Genomic DNA, 22,428 nt, shown 5'->3' with positions numbered 1-22,428 from the left:
TTCCTGTGCAAATCAGTTCAGTTCTCATCTCCCTTTAGTGTTCTGGCTGGATTTTCTCTCATTGACTTGGATTTCTCCGGTAGAATTTAAACCGGGCCAATCAGGAAACAGAAGGAGACATTGTCAACGATAATGTTGATTTTCTGTGATGTTTTAGAGTTGTAGTCTGACTGTACTTTTAGCAATGGCAGCAGAGGAAGTAAACGAAACCATTCAGTCCGTGTTGGCCACGGTTCCAAATATTAACAGCCATCTTTATTTGGCTTATCCCTTCTCTCTTGGCAATCTCATAACAATGACTATGAAAGTTGAAATTATTTCTTTTGAAAACGGAATTAAGACTTCTTGTTGGACTTTTATTTTTTGTTTCTTGATAGAAATGGGCTTCTGTAGAGAAGAGATGTTAAAGAACAGAACAGATTTTCTACACTAAACCACATTTTTTGTTGCATAAACATGTGAAAATATGAATATTTGGTCAACCACTAAGTGTTTTGACTTTATTTGAAAACAAAAAGCAGTTGTTCATGAAGTGGATTTAAAACCTTTTCAGAACCTCAGAAACTTTTATTGCTGTATTTCAAAGTTGTTTGTTCTGATTTCCCAATTTGAAATACAGGAAAAACTGCCTTGAATTTGAGATTCTTACTGGAAAAGTTGGAAATCTCATATTCAGTATACTTGCTGTTGTGCATCGTTATTATTGGTCATTTTATTTAAATGCATAGAAAGTACAGAAATATGTCGTGATTTTTCCAATAATTTTCACATTAAAAGAACCAAAATCCAAAGTAAATTTAATTGAAGTTTTTTTATATTCAGAAATATGAAATAATGCATGAAACAAAATGAATCAGAGAACAATTACATCAAATTTAAACAAAAAAAAAACTATTTTGTTAATTATTTATTACCTTTACCACAGAAGTTAAACTCTTTTTCAGTAACACAAGGTAACATAATGTTCACCCTGTAAAACCATTTCCCCCCCTCATAATCTGGACTTAAAACCCGGTTATGCTAATATTTAGCTCGTATTTTGAATATTAGCACAACTGAAGGAGGTTGTAAAAACAGTAAATGAGATTTAACACTGACGTATCAAGTCAACAATGACAATCATGCATTAGTTGTCCGATCTTGATGCAGTGAATAGTGGATGAATTGTTGGTCTATCAGAGTTTCAACAGGTTGAAACTGAATGAAAGTCCAGAATATTCAATGTTATTTATTTCAGTAGCCTTCGTTATCCCAGGTCACCTCGTAGTCTGGGTACTTCTCCTTCAGTTTCTCTGTGGTCTCTGCATGGTTTGCTCTTCCATAGCCCTGAAACAACAAGCCAAACATTAACTCCAGTCACAGTAAAAGTAATTTAAAATAAAGCATTAATTCAAGCCACATTGTTTCTCCGTACCAAGGAGTATCCGTACACATGGATCTTCTTGGCGTCTGGATTATGTTTTATCCTGCCTCCTCCGATGCACTCGCAGTCCAGCAGGCCTCCGTCCTCCAGCTCTGCAGAAACCCTATCGTAGATATCAGCTGCAAATAGCAAATAGAGTATTTTATCAAATATTATGCGCAAACTGAAATAAAAAAAAGCAATTATCACTTTTACAGGTTTAGATTTTGTTATGGATGAACACACAAAAAAAGCCATTTTGTATTCCATTTTGTTTAAATTTCCTAGGAAATTTCATGATTTGATGTTTTATACCATGTGCAGATATTTTGTCAATTAGTAAATCTTTAAATTGTCATGTAGGAAATAAAAATATAATTTCTTTTTGATACTGTGGACAAAAAACTAAAATCAGAGTCAATATTGAGGTCAACTTTTTAAATTTTCAGGCTTTGATAATACCAAACCCTTAAAAAAGAAACCGAAACAAACAAAATATAAAATTATCTGGAAGGGGAAAAAGCACAAGAAGAAATCTTAAATGTAATTTAAGGAGTTAATTAAGAACATTCCAGAATATATCTTATAATCTTAAATTTATGTTATTATTTACATTAGTATGATTGCTGTCAATAAGACAGCAATTGCTAAAAATGGTAATTAAGGAATTAAAAATAAATAAGTCTTTATTTTGAGACAAAAGGTGATCCATACATGTTTAAAAGAAAACAAATTAGTAATCAGTGGCTAAGAAAATTCTTGAATTTTTTATGATTGCTTAGAAATTTAATACTATACAATTATGAAAAAATATGTTGATAATATTTTTATGGTATCTAAATTTTGTTCTTAAATTCAGTTTTTTTTCATACAAATAATGCTTTGTATGAAAAAAATCAATGCAACTTCTGAAAAATAACCCATACCCCACTAAAATCTTTTTTTTAATATAATAAAAAATATCTAGATAACATTTGATAAAATTGGCATTTCCAGAATAAAAAAAAAACATCTGTAAATAGCCTATTTAGTATGAATACTTGGTTGCCATCCTGATGGCAAGATGTGTTAGAGCATTTATAGAATCCCAGAAAGAACCATAGCTGTTTCAAAATTATTTTTCGGTTTCAAATTTGTATTTATTTGCTTTGAAATTCATTTTTTAGCAAACTTTATGGTCCCAATTTAGCTCCATACGGAGTGTTTTAGGGCAGCCTCAGTACTCACCGTGGTACTCAGCCCAGCCGTATCCTCGGACTATATCTATCTCCGAATCGTCTCCCTCCTCTCGGCTGTAAACCCGGATCAAGATGTATTTAAAAACCCCAGAGGAGTCGATGTCAACCCGCGGTATGTTAGCCATGACAGCCGCTGCTTTGGTCTGGGAGCACATCTCCCAACTCTTTAGCAAACCGAGCACCAAAGCAAGCAACAGCAGTCCGAAAGCTCGGACTTTCTCATCAAACTCCAGCCCCTGCTACTGTGCGAGGAAAAACCCGGCGGACTGTTGTGATTGTAGTTGGACGTTACAAGAAAAACTTAAAGGAAAGCGCTCTCAAACCTGCGCCGCCATGATGCTGCTAACAAAAACACCGTCACTTCCGGTTTGTGGAAACAATGTTAAAAACTTTAAATGTTAACTGAGTCATTTAAGCGACACATTAACAGTGCAAGAATGTTTACTACATAGCTAAATCACGAATTGTTTCCATTATTTTATTAAACGTTAAGACAAAAAGCGTTCATCTTTCTCACTTAGCTTTTATTCTGAAGGCTAACAGGAAGCTGCTGTTCGCTGTCCTCTACCAATTATGCGTCAAGCAGCCTGCCATATTGTGAGGGTCATATTTAGCTAACAAAATGCCAGAAAATGTGTTTTAGAAGCAGGGGTTTCTAAAAAATAGTGCCACGAGAGTGTTACAATTAATTAAAAGAAACTTTGGTTAATTACTGTATGTTTATATGAATTTAAGTCTAATATCATTGAAACAAGGCTGTATAAGTTTATGACATTTGCAGCTTCACTGCTCCAGGTTCAACGTTCAGAGTTCAAAATGCCATAAATAAATCACTAACAATCATCCTTGAAATTAACTCTTGTAATGTATTTGCAGACCAAACACATCAGTCAGAATGTACAGTAATGGTCACAACATTTTTATTCAACAAAAAGTCTGCCATCTTGATTGGACGAAATGCCAGCTCAGTGAAATCTAACATTTTATAAAGTGTAGAAAATAACAATATTCGATATACAAGTATTGAATTAGGTCTCACAATGAATTCCTGTCAATTGATATTTTTCTGTTATAACAAACTCGTGTCCAATTTGCTTTGCTCAATGTAACAAACAAGAACCACTAAGTAGAAAAATGTGCTGCCGGTCCATTTATAGTTAACTTTGAGTCCAACATATACAGTATTATTAAACAATTATCTTAATTTATGCAGAAAATCTCATATCATTTAACATCTTCAGTGCATAAAAAACATGTTTGATAATATGTTAACAGACCAAAGGAAAGGGGGAGTTTTCCAGTTTCATGCATGTCAGGAACAAAACAAAATCAGATTTTTCAGTATTTGACCTGCTGATTATGTAATACATGGCCAGTTCAGTGACTTTACAGTTGACTGGTGCATCTCTACATTAAATACCACACATCACATAAAAATAATGTCAATCTCCTATAAAGACCGACGGAGTTACCTGGAGGTCAGTTCACTCCATCTGTGATTTAATGAAACATTCCCATGGTGCTAATGGACTCATGTTTGCCCTCAGTAAAAACCTACACACTAAAGAGTGTTGCAGTCAGCTCAACCTGTGCTGCCTAGTCCTGGTTCTGATAGGGAAAGGTTTAGATTTTTAATTTTGGGACCAGGTGGTCAACTTTAGGGCTCTTCAAGCTAAAACATTACCATTTTTTCCTCTAAAATGTTTGTATTTTAAATAAAATGTGCACGTATTCCTTGTTTGATCAGACAAAATAAAGCTGATTTGAAATTCAATATTGACATTCAAAATGTGAATTGCTGACGATTGAAACTTAAAAGGCGACAACTATTGCGTTCTAATCAGTAATTCTGGTCCCAAGAGTTTTTCTGTGAAACCTAACTCCAAATTATTCATGGAAAATTCAACTGTTAGCCTAATTTGTACAGAAACAGAAAACTGATATGCGAAGACGCAATGCTAATTGAGGCGCCTCTGGTTTGTGTCTGTGACCAATCCAGGAGCGCCGTTCATTTTTCTTTTCGCTGATTGTTAGCATCTGTGGTGCCAAGATGGTTTCTACTGTGTATAGATGCATATTGAGATATATTTGGTGTTTGAAGTATTAAAATAGGCATTTTTTGAGGAGGCCTGAAGTATTCATGGATTTCAGCTACAGGCAGTTAAGGTTCCTAACCCCTGTGAAAACAGGCATGTTAAGCTTCATAGCGAAATATTTAGCTTCAAAATAAATATGTAACTTGAAACTCAATACTTAATTAGCAAGCTAAATGCTAAGTGCTTAGTTTGAAGCTAGATAATTAGCTAGAAAGCTACATATTTACCAAGCTAATTAAATATTTAGTATACAACTAAATATATTGTGTGGAACTAAATATATAGATTGCTGGTTACATATTGAGCTCCTAGCTTAACATTTAATTTGATGTTAAATATTTAGCTTTTTAATTAGCTATATAGTTTCAAGCTAAATATTTAGCTTAAGCCAGGATTTTTAGATAAAAGCTACATATTTACTTAGCTAATTAAATATAGTTTGCTAATTAAATATTTAAGCATAAATATTTAGTTTGATGATTAAATATCTAGATTTCTAGTTATATGTCTAGCTTCAAGCTACATATTTAGCTTGGAACTAAATATTTTGTTTGCTAACAAGGTTCTTACTTTCTAATCCCCTTTTTTTTAAATTACATATTTAATTTTAAACCAATATTTATAAATGTGCGATTAAAATGTTGAAATTATGTTAAAAAAATTAAACCCTGTTTTTTTCCATTCATGACAAACAGCCCAAATTATTACTGTTCATTTTTGACAGTGTAACTTTACAAACCAGGCCAAACAGTCATGTTAAGTTCAAGCTTAGTGGCCGTCTGGTGTCATTGAAATGTTTATGAATCTAATTAAAAAGACAAACAGCTCAAACAAATGCCAGGCTGCAGATGATGGGCAAGCAGATTTACACTGAAGTTGCTGGAAGAAGCAATAACAACAAAAACCAAACGTCCTGCATGTTTCTTTTCTTCACAGCTCTGGAGGCATGATGTTGTATCTAGATGACGTTTTCATCGCCTCCTTTCTTCCTCTTGCTTCGCGCTCGAAACAGCAGAAAGACACAGATGACGAGGAGGACGATGAAGAGGAAGAGGAGCACCCCCCACGCTCCGACGGTGAGAGTCTTCCTCACCCCGGCGCTTTCTGCATGCAGCAAATTGCTGAGCACCAGCATGTAGCCCAGAGCCCAGCCCACCGACGTGTCGCCCGCCTGCAGACAAAAAACAACCAAACTGACGACTGAGGATCACCAGACGTCAGTTATTTATTAAAAAGCCGTTTTTTACCGTATTCTGAAAGGAAATGTCAGGGAACGACGAGTCGTCAAAGCCGTATCCTCTCAGCAGCAGAGCTTGGAGGAGCACAGAGGAAGCGCAGTAATTCCTCACACGGTCGATGTTTTTTTTATCAGACACCATCTGCAGCTAAACAGAAGTTTAAATATTCAGGTCCGACACTAAATATTTAGTTTGGAAGGAGTTTGAAGCTAAATGTAGCTTGCTAACTAAAGTCATAGCTTCAAACTAAATATTTAGTTTCCAAACCAAATATCTAGATTCAAATTAAACATTTGGCTCCAAAATAAATATTTAGTTTGAAGCTAAATATTTAGTGTGCTAATTAAATATGAAGTTTACTAGCTATATATCCAGCTTCAAACTAAACCTTTAGTTTGATGCCAAATATTTACCTTGGTAACAAGGTAGCTTGATATTTAGGTAGATGATGTGTAGTTTGTCATCTAAATATTTATTTTTAGTAATTAAAAAATAATATTTAGTTTTAAATATTTTTAATATTTAAAATATATTTAATATTTTTACGCAATAAAATAGTTTGTATATTTTATATCACAATAAAAATAATACATATTTTGTAATTGCCTGATTTTAAATGTTCATAAGAATCATTTTGTGACTGGCAATTAGTTGTTAAAAAATACTGAATATTACGGAGCCCCCAGGGGACAGGGGGAATTTTTTTTCTTTTGCGTTCCCTCGCAATAATCTACTGATCAGTTCATGCGGCATAATTGATACTGTAAGCCTTTTTTACGGTGGAAGCCGTACTTTCTGCTTTAATACAAGCTTATAAGGTTTTTCCACGGACTATTGAGTTATTATCGGGGGGGTAATAAGTCATCTGATTGTGTCTCTATTGTGTTCGTGTCTGAATGGTTTAAAGGGCTGCTTTCTGTGCCGTTCCATCTGAGCCTTAACAGACATAAACATGCAGTAAATAAATCGATTTTCAATCAGTTTTTTGCACCAAAGCGTTAATAATAATAAACACGTTTTCACTGAGGCTCTATAAGAGCAATATGAATGAAATAAGTAATTATTGATATGACAGGAGCAGCGGCTTTGACACCTGGTGGTGGGCGTGTCGATGTGGGAGTGACTGTCATGAAGTATGAATGGGAAGGTGACGCTGCTGGCTCTGTGTGTGAGGCAGCGGGTGAGCTGGGGGGTCAGTCCTCGCAAAGTTTGGAGCATAATAAAAATTTAAAAAATCGATAATTGTGACAGAACAAAGAAGAGGTTAGGAGTTGATTGACACACGGACAGATGAGATTCCCCGAGTTAATCCAGTGCGGCCGTCTACCACCATTAGTTTGCTGTGTTTTATAATAATAAAACGTGTTTATTATTATTAACGCTTTGGTGCAAAAAACTGATTGAAAATCGATTTATTTACTGCATGTTTATGTCTGTTGAGGCTCAGATGGAACGGCACTGAAAGCAGCCCTTTAAACCATTCAGACACGAACACAACAGAGACACAATCAGATGACTTATTACCCCGCGATAATAACTCAATAGTCCATGGAAAAACCTTATAAGCTTATATTAAAGCAGAAAGTACGGCTTCCACCGTAAAAAAGGCTTATAGTATCAATTATGCCGCATGAACTGATCAGTAGATTATTGCGAGGGAACGCAAAAGAAAAAAAATTCCCCTTGTCCCCTGCGGGGCTCCGTAGAATATCATAAAACAAATATGATTATGAAAAAATTTATAGGATTCATTTTTAAAAAAAATTTTCTCATCTGCACTCCAACTTTCTAAGACTCCCACAGCGCCCTCTGGTGGCCACCACTTGGAAAAACACAAGAAAGATGCTTTTCATGTTCTTTTGCTTTATATTTTTGTCGCTTATATGAATTATTGTAATTTTCATCTTTAAATACCCAAATGTCCATTTACCTTTATATTTTGGTCCATCTGATGATGTATTTTTTATTAAATGATTTATAATTTGATCAGTTACTCAGTACTTGAGTCAAATACTTTTGACTCTTCCTTGAGTATAATGTCTCTGCTGACCTCTATGTGACATTAATGTGTTAAATTGTCAGATTAAATTGTTTACCTGGCTCCAGTTCATGCTGCACACCTTCTTGGTGGCGTTCTCCAGCTGCAGCGGCGTTTTGACCTTGACCCCTGTGACATTCTGCAGGGATGAGTGAATGTGGTAAAAAGCAGAAAATGCCTGGAGATGAAAAAAAAGAAAAAGAGAGTTTAGATGTAGAAACTGGTTAAATCAAAGCACAGACAATACGACTGTCCCATGTTTTCCTGTTCGCCTCGGGGCTGAACAGAGTTTTACGGCTGAATTTTCCTTCATCTTGTTTTGACGTGTCCATAATTTATGCGCCTCAGTGCATTTTTAATCTGCAGCTTCAGGGCTAATAGCATCTTATTCCACAGAGGGACATGTGCTGCTTAATTTTCCTGCAAGGGACAGCAAGTTTCTAGCGCTTTGCTTGTTGCCTAGCAACCAATCTCTAATGAAACACAGTGGATTTAAAAAGGTAATTACAAAAAAAATCAAAGGAAGACACACAAAGAAAAGTGATAATAGATTATCTCCAATCAATAACATCAATCAGAAATCAGCTGGTTTTGGTTTGATTGGGGTTAAAATCAGTTTCAGAGCCTAAAACTGAATGTTTTCCACACATTGGGGTTTAAACCAGGGGTGTCCAAAGTGTGGCTCGGGGGCCATTTGTAGCCCTGGGGATAATTTTGTGTTGCCCAACAAAACTGATATATTTTTAACCTGAAAATGTTAAATACAACACAAAGTTCATTTATTAGAGTTTCTTTGATATTTCATATAAAAGTCATGTGACTTTTTTTATACATGGCTAAACTTAAAATAAACTTAAAATTCTAATGAATATTTCACATAAAGTAATTATTAAAATCCAAAATAAAGAAAACAACAGAAACAACAAACAAAGCAAATTATGAAATCTCTGTAAAAAAAAAAATTGTCCGTAAAGAAATGAGACCAAAGCACCAGGCTGAAGACTTTTGTCATCCAGTTTTTGGTAAAAAGAGAGAGAGAAAAGAAAAAAACGATACATCACGTGTTTGTTTTAATTTATAATGTGATTAATTGATCACATTATAATTGCTATATTTGCTATAATTGCTTATTGTTACAGGCCTGGTCAAGATTATTATTTATTTCTTATTATTTTAGGATCATCTGATAGTGTGGGAATTAACTTTTTATGCTCAGTTGGTCAGAAAATTATCAGCCAATATAAGCAAAAAGTAGGATACACATTCAGTTTCAAGCATCCAGCATCCCGATGTGAGTGAAGCATCTGACACAGAATAAATTTTCTTAAACTAAAGGTATAGTTTTAAAACTGCTTTTAATTTGTTTCACAAATCTTTACTCCTTCTGATTTTCTCACCATGAAGCTGCCAGTGACTTTCGGTTGGAAGACTTTGTCGAATGAACACCGTGAGAAGGGACAACCGTCGTGGGAGAAGAGTTCAGACACATTGCCCAAGCAGTTCTCGTAATGTCCGCTGCCGCGTAGCGTCAAGCTCCAGTTCTTCTGAGGGTTGTAGGCTTCGGGTTTGTACTGCTCGGTGCACGGCGAGTCGAAGATATTCTTCATATCCAGCGGCCCAGTGAAGTTTGCAGGATAGCAGGGATGACTGACCTCTGGAGCGTAACCCTGAGACTGAAACACATAAAACAAGGCGGCCATATTGAATTAGAGTCAATAAATTCCAAAAGCTGCTAACTATAACATGTCAAATGTTGAAATTTCAGACTAAAATTAAGTAAGATTAAAAAAGGTGAATATATGAATAACATGAATGAAAGGTAGATAATAATATTCTGTTGAAGTTCCTCATATTTTCCAGCAGAGGGTGCTGGAAATATTCATGTAAAAATATAATTTTTAAAATAATACAGGACATGTATTAAATAATAGATGATTTTGCCCAAGTGTTTGAGCAAAAAATTGCTGAATTACATGAAATAAAAATAAAAGCAGAGGGAAAAAATCTGCAGCTGATGATTATTTTATTAATTGTTTATTCCGATGATTAATCGATTAATCGATTAAAAAATGCCTACAAATTTTTTATTTAACCAGTTAAGTCTTTGCTATGCAATATTAGAAAAACATTAAGCAATGCAAATAAACAAACATTTAAATTAATTTTTTAAATAAGAAAATAAAAATTTTATCGCTTTAGATACAATAACAGAATTTCTGTTGTGAAGCTAAAACTATTCCTAAGAGGAGTTTGTGCTAAAACATATTTACAGAAAAAGGTTCTTCTTATCTTAAATGCAAAATGTTTGTATATTGTTTTTACAGTTTTGGCTTAATGACATTAAAAGACCATTTTTTGAGTCCTTTTCTCCAGTTAACAATTAATCAAATAATTGATTAATAAATTAGTGCTTCAGTTGTTGACTGTGTTTTATGACTTTCATTTTTGTGTTGTTATGACGTAAAGCACTTTGAACTGCTTTGTTGCTGGAATGTGCTGTACAAAAAAACTTGATTAATTAGTTGACGATTATTTCAATAATCGATTCGTCACGATTAATCTGATAAATCGTTTCAGCCGTAGCTGTACTTAATTATCATTTTATGTTTAGGAAGATATAAACTTTAAATGTAATTCTAAAATAATTACAAAAAGTTCAGATTTTCACCATTCTTGAACTGCAGTCAAGGGCCACACAAACTTATCTGAAGGGCCACAAACGGCCCCCGGGCCACATGCTGGACATCCTTGCTTTAAGCCACAATATGGACTGAATGATTATTGAACTGCAGGGAAACTTTCAGGTTTGTAGACTTTTATTTTTTTGTCCCTTCACTGTGGTCACAACGGTGCGACCTCAGATCATTTTTAGTCAAATTATGGAGAAATTCTGACGCACTGAGAGCAGAAACTTCGTCTTGCCTTCACGATTTGAGCCAGCAGTCTCTTTAGAAGCTGATTCTGGCCGTAGCACAGGAAGCTGTGAGTGTACAGCGAGTAATCTTGGCCGTAGAGACGCAGCTCCTTCCTGTTTGCTTCGTTCTCCACCTTCTCCTGCGTGACGAATGTGATCTGCGTCGACGCGCCGCCGAAGTCCAGCGCTCCCACCGTCGGTTGGCCGGAGCTCAACCAGCGGCCGACAAAGTCGTACTGTACAAACACAACCCGCGGTCAAACACTTAAATCCAAACATTTACAATGTAAAAACAACACAAAAAAACAAAGAAAGACTATTTTAAAAATATGACATTATTTCCTTTTGTTTTAATAATGTATTCTACAGCAAAATGTGATGTTTTTACACCATAAAGGCATCACTGCACTGCAAAAACACAAAATCTTACCAAGTACTTTTAGTCTATTTTATAGTGCAAATAAAACTAATTTAAAAGTAACTTTGCAGCAAGATATAGGAGCTTGTTTTGAGTCAATAAGTCCTTAATATTGATAAAGAAAATTAATTGTTATTATTGTAATAAATAATCTGACAGTGTAACTTATAATTTTTCATCAATATTAAGGGATTATTGACTAAGAAAAAGCTACTATTTCTTACTGAAAAGCTACTTGTAAGTTGGTTTTGTCTTATTTCAAGATAATTACACTAGAAACTAGAGAGAAACTCTTGGTAAGATTTTCTGTTTTTGCAGTGTGGTCTGAGAGCAAAGCATTAATTTAAAATTTAACATCTTAACTTCAGTAAATTTAATGTATAAAATATAAGACAGTCAATAAGTAATTTAACCATCAGAAATAACAAAATATAAAACATTTTGAAACAATCCAAACAAATAAGGTAAAATAACTTCCTGCTCAAATTAAACACAAAAAGTTTTCTGGGATTTAGCAAATAGAAATAATTTTAGTGATGCTAATGAAGCTAAAACAAGAAACTTCAAGTCTGATTTGACTTCAGACAATGAGGAAAAAAATTTATTTCTCTTTTTATTAAGTGTATAAAAATATCTGGGTTCAACTGTAAATAATATTTTCCAAATTTAGGATTTTAATCAAAACTGTAATATAATGTCAAATAGAAATTCAAGCATTTTAAATTATTTCTTTCATATTTTCTCCTCTGAAATAAAATGTCCGAATGCGTCGGCACCTTGATGAAGTTTCTCAGCAGGTAGTTGACGGTGACCCAGCCGTAGGCGCCCTCCTGCTGTCCGTCCAGGATCACCGCTCCTCTGTAGTTGAAAGGAAACGACTGGATCTCACTGCCCACTTCGGCCAGAATCTGATCCGACTGCTTTGGATTGGAGATGCTGAAAAAAAAACAACTAATGTTAATAACAGATGTTTACCGCCCTTTACAGTTAATAAAAACCAACAAGAACTGCACTGCAAACACAAAATCTTACCAAGAATCTGGTTTTCTGAAAACGTTTTTTCTCAAATTCACATTTTTTCTAGAATTTTTACTTTTTTTCTCAGAATTGATTATATTTCCTAGAATTCTGACTTTTTTTCCCTCAGAATTGATTTTTCCCAAAAATTGATATTGTTTTCTTTAGAACTGAGTTTTTTCATAGGATTTTAACATTTTTGTCATTTTATTTCTCAGAAATCAGATTTTTTTTTCTCAAAACTGACTTTTATCCTCAGAATGTTTCATATTTTTATCATACTTGATTTTATTTAACAGAATTTTCACTTTTTTCTCAAAATTTTGAATTTTCTCAAAATTTATTTTTCCTCCAGAATTTTGACCTTTTTTTCTCAGAATTTTGACATTTAATATTAAAAGATTAAAGTAAGAATAAATTTGGTAAATTCTGAGAAAAAAAGTCAAAATTCTAAGAAAAAAGCCTGAATATTTTCCTTTGGTGCCTCTGATCTTCTTCTGTTCAGAACTGCTTTCAATTAACTGATAAATATCATCTAAGCATACGATGGTCGTTTCACGTGTCTCTTTGGGCCACATAAAACTTTACGCGCCCGAACCTTGAGTTTGACACATGTGCTGTAAACAAACATAAAGCTCAAAGGTCTACAGACCTAAATCACACAGTGACTCACTTCAACAGCCTCATGCCGGCCGTGGCTCCCAGGTACACAGGTGTGTTGGGGTGTTTCTCTTTGGGAATCTCTTTAACAGCCTGATTCAGACACGCCCGTAAGCTTCGGCCCGCTTCGCCGACCCGGCCAGCGTATTCAGAAATCCCCCCACCTTAGAGAGGGTTGGGCAGAGAATCATAAAAACAGCTGATTAGATCTCTGTGCTGCATCATTTATGAAACGCTGTGTCAGGTTATGTGGCGGTTTGTTTACACCAGTAAGGCTAGAAATGCTGGTTCCCATGACATCTACCTACACAGGCAGCCATTTTCAGAGCAAAGTAAAGCAAGCATTTATTTTAGTAATTCATTATTCTATTATTTATTTTGTTGATTAATCCAATAATCAGATAAAAATGAGACATTCTGCAAATTTAAGTTTATTTTATACAATATTACAAATACATTAAAGATGTAAATAAACATTTCTTTTTCACTTTTCAGGTAGAAAATAAACATTATATTACCTAAAACTGTTTATCAATTGTAGTAAAGGATGGCTAAATAAAAATATGCTAAATGTGGCGATTTTTAAATCTGATTAATTGTCAAAATTATCGACAATTAATAATTTCAATTATTATTTAAATGGCTAAATCACAATTTAAATGATTAAATTGAAATTTAATCATTTAAGTCATATTTTATTTTATCTATGTGAATTTGATCAAATAAAGTGGGTAATTGGGTAATAAAAGACTAAAGTTTTTGTTCCCCCCTGTGACATTTGTAACCAGAATCGTTGTGGCAGTTGGATGAGTTTGCCTGTAGAATGGGATTAAACCTGACTGGTATTTGACATGCAAAGCGCTGGTTTTAGTGGCGATTCTTACCGTGTGCAGTGCATTCGCTGTGCTGGGTGACCACGCCGGTGCCATTTTGTTTATCTGCAGGCCACTTATAGATAAACAAAGAAGTGTGGGAAGAACCGGCATCCAGGACAATCCCATACTGCCGAACAAAAACAGAACAAGGAATCAGATATGTGAACTCGGAAACCGCTCCAACAGCAGGAAACGAACTACAGCGCAGGGCATTCTGGGTAAATACAACCAAAACAAAAGCCCTAACGAGCGCTAGCAAGAGAATTAGCTTGATTTATTTAACCAAAGACAAAAGAGAAATCCGACAACCGCTAAAATCTGACGCTACTCCATTTTTGTTTACGTTTCATGAGGAAGTTGCGCTCAGTGTCTTCTTCAGAGGTTTTCGTGTCGTTTCCTTTAGCGGTTTTTCGTGCAGCGCCCCCATAGGCGAGGAGAGGAACAGCTTTTTCAGTTTGGATCGTTTGACTCGGTGCAGTGTGAAAGTGAACTTCAGAAACTGAAAATGAAACAAATGTTGGAATTTTGGTCCCCAATAGAGCGAAATATGGCGGACTACCAAACTCCACTTCATTTGTCTAGAAAATCCGGTTTGTTTGGGGAGATGTAAATGTGTAATCAAATTCTGATAAAAACCAAAAAAATTAACTCTGGTCCACCTAAAAGACTGGACTTTGTAGTTTTGGCTAAATCTAAAAGCCCAAAGTATTTTTTAAAGTTACCTTGGAAAAACAGTTATTAAAGGTTTAAAATTATGGGTTTTCCCAAGATGATCATGGTATTTCTCAGTCTGGCTAAATAAAAACACTTTAATACGAGAAGAATATGCGCCTGCAAATAAAAATCTAAAATTAGTACAAGTGTGTCTGCATGGATACGTACTCCCATGTTCTTCCTTCAAATGTTTTCTCATTTCTGTTGTGCAGTGAGCTGTAGCAACCTACTTACTGGAAACACAATGAGCTTTCACGCTCTGCTTTGTCCTTTCACTTTTTAGGGAAAAAGTTGTTTCTCTCCCTGGAAGCTGTAAGAAAATCATTTCTTTGTTTGTGTGTGGCCAGTTTGATGAAACAGCTTTAATAAACCTTAAAAAGAAAACCAGCGGATATCAGTCTGGTTGCATAATTAAGGTAGAACAATGTGGTGGAAACTTGAGCCAAACTGTGAAGAAATCCTGCTCTGAATACCAAAACAACTGCAAAAGAGCTTCTCAACAAACGAGGAAATATCTTTTGCTAGTTCAGTTACTCAACGTCTTGGTTTCACTCGTTGTCACTTTTCTCTCTGGTGAAGCTCTGATAATTATATGTGGTTTAACTGAGCCATCTGCTGTTTATCAGTGTTTTCACAGAAATGTCAGTCATAACATTTTTATTTCAGCATTTCCTGCAGAGTGGGATTATGCTTCACTTGTATTTGCATTGCAAAGGTTTTTATGGTTTTTATTTCACATTAACATAAAGTTTCATGATTTTTAAGCCATAATTATGTAAATTTAATGTTTGAAATGTTACATTTTTCTCTTTTTCAATTTAATTTGTGAGATGAAAGTCCTAATCAGAGGTGATAACAGTATTTCAACATGTATTACTACAGCGTAGTAAAAAAGTATTTATTTCCTAAATGTAACTGAGCACCTGGTTACTCCTCGGCTCTGGTTCTGTTACAGGAACTGTAGGTGAAACTCGGCTGCAGTTTTTATCGTTTCCAACAAGCCGTTTCTTGTCTTTGTGATGTAAAAACGCCTCCAGGTGAAACGATTTCTGAGGCAGGAATCAAGCTCCCACTTCACCGTTTCTAAAGAATATTAACATGACTAACTTACCGAGTACCAACCCTGATCCGTTTACTCTGCACTTCATTTCCTTACAATTGCATCATACCAGCAGTCACTGCAAAACCTAACTTAAAAAAATGTTGTTACTTCAAAATTTTTGTGTTGAATAATTAATTGATAAAGTAATATTAAGTTAGTATAATAAATCTGAGTGTGACGTTTTTGTGTATTTCTTTCTCTTTTTTCTGTGTCCTTGTTTCCCCTGAGTCTCTGTCTTGTCCTCCCTGTTGATTGATCCCAGCTGTGTCTAGTTTTCCTGATTAGCCTCCCTGTGTATTTAAGTCCACCTTTGTCTCTTGTCTCGTCTAATGTCAGTTGTTGTTGTTGCATGTCGAACGTCTAAGCTCTCCAGTTGAACTGCGAAGTCCTGGTTAGCGTTAGCTCTTGTTTTCAGTCTTCTGTATTTCAGTTGCTACTGGTAATTAGCTGTATGTCCTATTCTCTCTGCTGTGCCGCCTGCATTTGGACTGTTTGAGCTTTCATCATTAAATTTATCATTTTCTTCACAACCTGGGTCTCAGTGTTCATCTTCAACACATCATGACACTGAGCTTAATTTTTTAGTATAAACACCAAAGTTTTCTGAAACTAGCATGAAAAGTTGAACTGATTGACTGTATAATTGCACAATTTGACATTTTGAAAATAAATTTGCTTAAAGAAAACACTTTAAAAGCTGATCAGAAGTTTTGACACTATGACGAGGTGTTTACATTTATTTTACAAAACTACAATGGAAACATTTTTTCACATTATGAGCCACATGATCAACAAGTGGATGTTACTACTATTGGAAACTACGGAGAAGATGACAACAGGAAGTAGTTGGAGGATTTTGTTTTTAATGAACAAACTTATTCATGTGTGATTTTAATTGTATTTCTTATTTATTGAAAGCGAAATTGTGTGGGTTTTTTTTTTTTACATTAGCGTACATTTGTAATGGAAAAGCAGCCAATGAGTTTAGCTTTTTGCCTTGAAGCTGCAGTATAAAATTTCATTAAAAAAATAAAATAAAAGTTGACAACTATGTTGTGACAGTATGTTATGAAACGAATAATCTGTAACAAAACTGAGCTCTTCTGCCTCCTCCTAGTGCTAATTGCAGCTAGCATAGCATGTTGTTAATGGTAAGGCCAGTTAGCATAGCCACTGATGACAGCAGCGGTTTTCCTGTTAAGTTGTTTTTGGCATTAGTATGTTCAGCAAGGAGTACATGAGTTTGATTGGCAGCGCGAAGCCCCGCCCTCTGGCTCTGACTGGTTGTTTTTGGTCTGGTTAATTTCTGTAATAGTAGCTCAGGGAGAAGGTGGAGATCATTTTTTCACAGATAATGTCTCATAACATTTTTTTTTAAAAAAGGAAAAAAATATTTAATAAAAGTTGCAAACTATTTTTGTGACAAATAAAAAAAGTAGTATAATCAGTTAAATCCACTTAATTTATCTCATTAAAGTCAACTTTGTAATTCATTATACACCCCAAAATCCTCTGGATTTAATTCAGCAAAACCTTGATCAGAGTTAAATTCACTCATGTTTTTCAATTAAAAACAACGTGCCGGTTTTACAGTGCGGACCTTACCTTGAACCCCGGCGCGTCCTGGACGTCCTGGGAGGGAATGGTGAGCAGCAGGATGCCGACCAGTCCGAACAGCAGCAGCGCGATGGGAGCGATGGGAAGGGCGGAAAACCGAGCCATGAAGTGAAAGTGAGACTTTCTGATTCTGGAAATACGAGCCTTCGCTCAGCAACAAGTGGAAGAAGAGGAGCTGTTCCTCTTCCTCTGTCTGACCGCTTTTCTTCACCTGCTGGCTTCCTGCCCGCCAGCTGACATTTTAAAGTCTGACTCAGATGAACGTTCAAAGTCCGGAACCGTTTCACACCAGCAGGAAGCAGAACCACGGATACGGAGCCAGTCGGTCAGCAATGCCTTTATCTGCCGGAGCTGCTTTACATTCAGCGGCGGCAGCGGGGAGGAGCCACGGGATGCACGGCTCCCTTTACATGAGCTTCAATTACTGTATGTTAAAGAAAACAAAGAACTGGGTGGTTTGCTAAGAGTGTTAGAGCAACTGTAGATGGGGGAAAGAGGAGGAGCACATTTCTGTCACCAAAAATCTGAAATTTTTTACATTTTCAAACGTTGAAAACTTTAGACTTTTAGTAATTTTCATTGTTTCAAAAGTTGGACATTTTTTTTACTTTTCAAACAAAGAAAATTCTCATTTTTCTTCAGTTCTTTCAAGAAAATTTCCGATTTTTCAAACTGCAAAAGTTTAAAGACTTTTCTTTCACCAAACAAATCTGAGATTTTCAGATTGATCTCAGAAATAAAAAAAAATAAATAAATAAAATAAAATAATTAGTTCAACCTCTGAAATGAGTTTGAAAATATGCAGTTTGGTAGAAAAAAAAATTACAGAAAAAACTTTACAAAGTCGAATTTTTTTATGTTTTTATAAACTCAGAATTTTCCATATTTTTTTGTAAAAATAAAATCTGAAATTCATCTCAAAATTTCAGATTTTTTTCTGGAAACTTTTCAACTTATCAAACCCAGAATTTCCCTTGTATTTTTTAATATAAAATTTGCAAGAAAAAACTGAAAATTTCAGATTAATATCAGCAATTTTCTGGCAAAAAATGTCAGAGTTTCAAGTTTTTCTGGAAAAATTCAGATTTTTTTCTAGCAAAAAAATTTTAAATTTCAAAATTTGAGTATTTTCTAGAAATTTTCAGATTTTTTTTTTCAGGAAAACTTGGAAATTTTTGAGTTTGAAATGTCTAAAATTTTCTTGAAAAAAATTCTCTAATTTTGACATTACAGTTTTCTTTGGCAGAAATGTAGTCCTCTTATTTTTTCTTTTTGATTTATGTGTCTGATTGTGATTTTATATTTTATTTCTTCAAATTATAAACAGTAAATTATAAGAACGTTAAACTTCAGCTCATCAAAAAAACAGATATATAAAGAGTGAATCTGTTTCCTGCTCAGTTTTTGTGCTCAGATCTGAATCTCCACATTAAGTCAGGGAACAGTTCCCAGAACAGTTCCCAAAGCAAAACAATGTTTACAGTAACAACAGCAGCAGCAGCAGCAGCAGCAGCAGTAGCAGCTGCTGCAGCAGCAGTGTGAACCGTTTTTAACTTCTCTTCACTGGTAGAAACTGGTTTTGGGAAATGCGGTCTTCAGACGTGTTGATACATTTCCATATTTCCACACTTGTATGTTTTTGATGCAGAAAATGTAGAAACACTTCTGAGGAAATAATCCCAGTGATTTATTCTTTTCAGACAACAGAAACCTCCATTGTTGTCCTGTGTGCTGACTAGCTGCTGCAGCAGGTCAGTCATTAATCCCAACAGCAGAGCTTCAGCAGGTCGAAGCTTCACAGGTTTCCTTTGGCTTTTTTCCCAGCAGGAATCGTTCGCTAAACGTCCCAGGAAAAGGTCGCAGGTTGAACTCTGGGTGGGTCTGAACTCCAACGATCTGAGCAGCGATCAACACTGAAATATGAGCTTGAAACATCACAATGAGGCGATAGGAGGAGACAACTGAAGGATCTGACAAAGAGGTAAAGAAACTGACTGGCTCTTAGCTGTTGGGGGTGATTGAGCAACAGAATCAGGTGGAACTAATAACTGTAAACATAATGCAGCTGGGTGGGAACCTGAGCAGAGCAGGACACCTTAATGATGTTACACAACCAAAACGTTATGACTTATGGAAGCTTCATGGGCTCAAAAGTCTAAAAATCACAACTATTAAAACTCAAAAGTGTCCAAGTTTCTTCTAGAACTTTTTTTTAGATTATTCACAAATTTTCTGAGTTTTATCACAAATATTTGACTTTTCAAACTCAGAAATTTAAAATTTTTTCTAGAAAATTTCTGAGATAAATATGAATATTTTTGACCTTTTCTTCACAAATATTTGATTCTCAAACTAAAACATTTCCAAGTTTGTCTTAGAAAATTTTTAAGATTATTCTCAAAATTTATGAAGTTTTTCTAACAAATTTCAGACTTTTCAAACAGAAATTTTCAATAGAAAATTTAAAGAAAAATGTCAAAATTTAAAGTTTTCTCTCTCTTTTTTAAAGAAAATCTCTGGGACTAATCTCAAAATGGTCCAGTTTCTTTTTTCTCTTAAAAAGTTTTGTGATGAGTCTCAAAATTTTGAAGTATTTTCTCGTAAAAATTAAACTTTTGGATTACAAAACTGTCCTGTTTTTATCTTAAAGAAAATTTCTAAGATTAATTTCAAAATGTCATTTTTTTCTATTAAATTTGTTACTTATCAAACTCAGAAATTTCCAAGTTTATTTTCTAGAAAATTTCTGAAATTCATCTCAAAATGTTGGAGTTTTTCCCAGCAAAACTCAGAAATTGTCTTTATTTTATTTTATTGAAAAGTTCTGAGATGGATCTCAAAGTTTGACGTTTTTTCTTGTAAATTTTCAACCTTTGTGTCACAAAAGTTTCTGTGTTTTTTCAAGAAAATTTCTGAAATTAACCTCCAAATTTGAAGAAGTGTTTTGTTTCCATCTGTCTGTCATGTCCCACAGAAATAATCACATCAGCTTTTTCTTCCTTTCATCAGTTAAAAGCAGAAACAGGTCAGACTTGTCGATGTCAGCGTTTTTTATTTACAGCAGTAAAAACATGATGGTTTAAAGCTGGAAAATGTAGGAAAAAACAAGCAGATGTCGCCGTCGGGGCTTCCTGCTGCGCGTTTGGACGCGTTTCTTACAAAAGTTCTCCGGTTTCCAGTTCAACGTCGTCACATATTTACACGTCATTCAGTTTAAATGCTTCCTCACAGCTCAGCTCGCTGTACAAGGCAGATATGCAGAAACAAACAGAAGCGCTATGTTGTGTATCAATACAGAAGCATGCAGAGGCTTAAAGGAGGCTTCACAAGCAGCTGGTTCTATTAGAAAGTGAAATGCATTCTGGGTAGTTTTGGGGCTTCGCTGCAGCTTAACGAAGGAGACCAATCAGGATAAAGTGCAAAGCGGCGCCGGACTCCGCAGAGGGCACCAGCAGGGGGGCAGCAGGTGTTTCTCACCTCCAGAAAACGGGAAACGGCCCGTTTCCCCAGCCAACCGAGACGTTTCTGCAGCTTTCAACTCACTCCGGTCGTTTCGTGCAAAAGTTCGCTGAGGTTTTGCACGAAAGGCCGAGTGCTGGTTGGCTGGGAAACGCGGCCCTTTGATGCAACCCCTTCCAAAAGCTGGAGGCGAGAAAAACTGCAGCTGCAGGAGAGAGGAAGAGAGAATAAAAACTTTTAAAGTCTCCTTTTATAAAGATATGGAAAGCTGAGTAGTCAAAGCTTTTGCTAACATTTAAAATAACTGCCTTGGGCATGTAAGTGCAAATAAACGTTTCCTAGAAATCGCATTAATCATCATCATCATCATCATCATTCAAATACATAGATTCTACATTTTCATATACAAGCACAGGCATGCTTTCATTTCACCAGAAGCTCGTTTTTAAGTGCCATTATCCCAATAAAATGTCTAAAAACATTTAAAGTGTCGATAGAAACTCATATAATTCCTATTAAAATAATTTACCTCTAGCAGTTTTTTTTTATTGCACTACAAGTCGATTCTTCTGCTCTATTTTAGCCTCAATTGGAAGAGAAATATTGTCACCAGAATCAGATTTTCATCCCTAAAATGAACCGTTTGTCTAAAAGCTACACAGGAAATCGATAAAATCAAACACCGAACATTAAGTTTATGCGAGTAAAAGGACAAAACAAGGCTAAGGTTTAACGTACAGAAGGAAAAGATCGTATATGTGGGTAAGATGGGTTCCTCTGTGCATGCTTAGCAATCCTAAAAACATCTAAGACCAGATAGATAATCCTGTTTTTAAAAAAGGTGCAAAGTTCATCAGAGTCGTTTCTTCTTCCTCAGGTTTTCATTCAGCTGAAGGAAACGTGGAGTCTTCTTCTTCTTCTTTTGACTCGTCTGCGTCGTGAACGGCCTCATCGTCGCTCTCTTTTCTTTCCTTCTCTCCCTCTCTCAGTTTTTTGTTTCTACACCACGGTGCTGACGGACGGGTCAGACAGGTTGAGCTGGCCCGTGGCGTCAGTGGGTGGGTACTGCTGCAAACGTGACGGAGAAATGGAGGCACAGAAACACACAGAGGGCCGTCATTTAGTGAGAAAACGAGACGTTTCATCAGCTTTTACCTCGCTGTCTATAATGCAGCAGCAGCAGGAAGCTAACCGCTCTCAGGGAGAAACTTTAATGTGACAGAGCAGCACAAACGCAGCAGCTTTGACTGGAGCTGAACGGAGAGACATGACGGTGCATTGGGAACAACTTAGATGGAAAAAAGAGCAAACTTCAGCTGAAAAACTCATGAAAATTCAGAGACTGAAGTCTAAAATTTGCTGGAAAAAAATCACATAAATTTGAGATTAATTTCAGAAATTTTCTAGAAAAAACTGAAACTTTTGATTTAATTTTTTTACTTTTATGAAATAACATAAAATGAACATTTCTGAGTTTGAAAAGTCTAAACATTTTCGACATTTTAAAAAGTGTTGTACTTTTATAAAGTAACTTACAATGAAATTTATTGGTTTGGAAAGTCAAAGTATTTGCTAGAAAAATCTCCAACATTTTTAGATTTATTTCAGAAATTTTCTAGAAATTTCTGAGTTTGAAAAGT

The 22,428-nt window shown here is 35.3% G+C and overlaps 3 protein-coding genes and 1 long non-coding RNA gene across 4 annotated transcripts in view; 1 reads left to right on the top strand and 3 right to left on the bottom strand.

The window, feature by feature from the left end:
* Window positions 1-780: 780 nt before the first annotated feature.
* Window positions 781-3,005, bottom strand: phpt1 (phosphohistidine phosphatase 1). The gene is made up of 3 exons (XM_014970964.2): window positions 2,630-3,005; window positions 1,415-1,542; window positions 781-1,326 (listed from the first exon to the last, which is right to left on the bottom strand). The coding sequence occupies exons 1-3, from the start codon at window positions 2,793-2,795 to the stop codon at window positions 1,234-1,236; spliced, it is 387 nt and encodes a 128-aa protein (XP_014826450.2). The 5' UTR covers window positions 2,796-3,005; the 3' UTR covers window positions 781-1,233.
* A 533-nt stretch (window positions 3,006-3,538) lies between these two features.
* Window positions 3,539-17,656, bottom strand: entpd2b (ectonucleoside triphosphate diphosphohydrolase 2b). The gene is made up of 9 exons (XM_014970963.2): window positions 17,318-17,656; window positions 13,906-14,023; window positions 13,035-13,185; window positions 12,121-12,280; window positions 10,935-11,162; window positions 9,410-9,685; window positions 8,071-8,190; window positions 5,984-6,121; window positions 3,539-5,907 (listed from the first exon to the last, which is right to left on the bottom strand). Exons 1-9 carry the CDS (start codon window positions 17,432-17,434, stop codon window positions 5,695-5,697), a joined length of 1,521 nt encoding a protein of 506 aa, XP_014826449.2. The 5' UTR covers window positions 17,435-17,656; the 3' UTR covers window positions 3,539-5,694.
* Window positions 17,636-22,098, top strand: LOC148156052 (uncharacterized). The gene is made up of 4 exons (XR_015764902.1): window positions 17,636-17,755; window positions 19,030-19,080; window positions 19,157-19,310; window positions 21,666-22,098. It is a non-coding gene; the product is annotated as an uncharacterized LOC148156052 (long non-coding RNA).
* The window catches only part of grin1a (glutamate receptor, ionotropic, N-methyl D-aspartate 1a), a 49,958-nt gene continuing 47,891 nt past the window's right edge, over window positions 20,362-22,428 (bottom strand). The window contains exon 19 of the mRNA XM_014970962.2: window positions 20,362-21,856. Coding sequence (XP_014826448.2) covers window positions 21,788-21,856 — 69 coding nt within the window. The 3' untranslated portion in view covers window positions 20,362-21,787. The remainder of the gene's footprint in view (window positions 21,857-22,428) is intronic.

The sequence above is a fragment of the Poecilia mexicana genome, unplaced genomic scaffold, assembly GCF_051168715.1.
Source record: "Poecilia mexicana isolate PSO_F unplaced genomic scaffold, ASM5116871v1 scaffold_12, whole genome shotgun sequence".
NCBI lineage: Eukaryota > Metazoa > Chordata > Actinopteri > Cyprinodontiformes > Poeciliidae > Poecilia > Poecilia mexicana.
The sequence above is the reverse complement of the archived record's forward strand: the minus strand, read 5'-3'. Positions and strand labels throughout refer to the sequence as shown.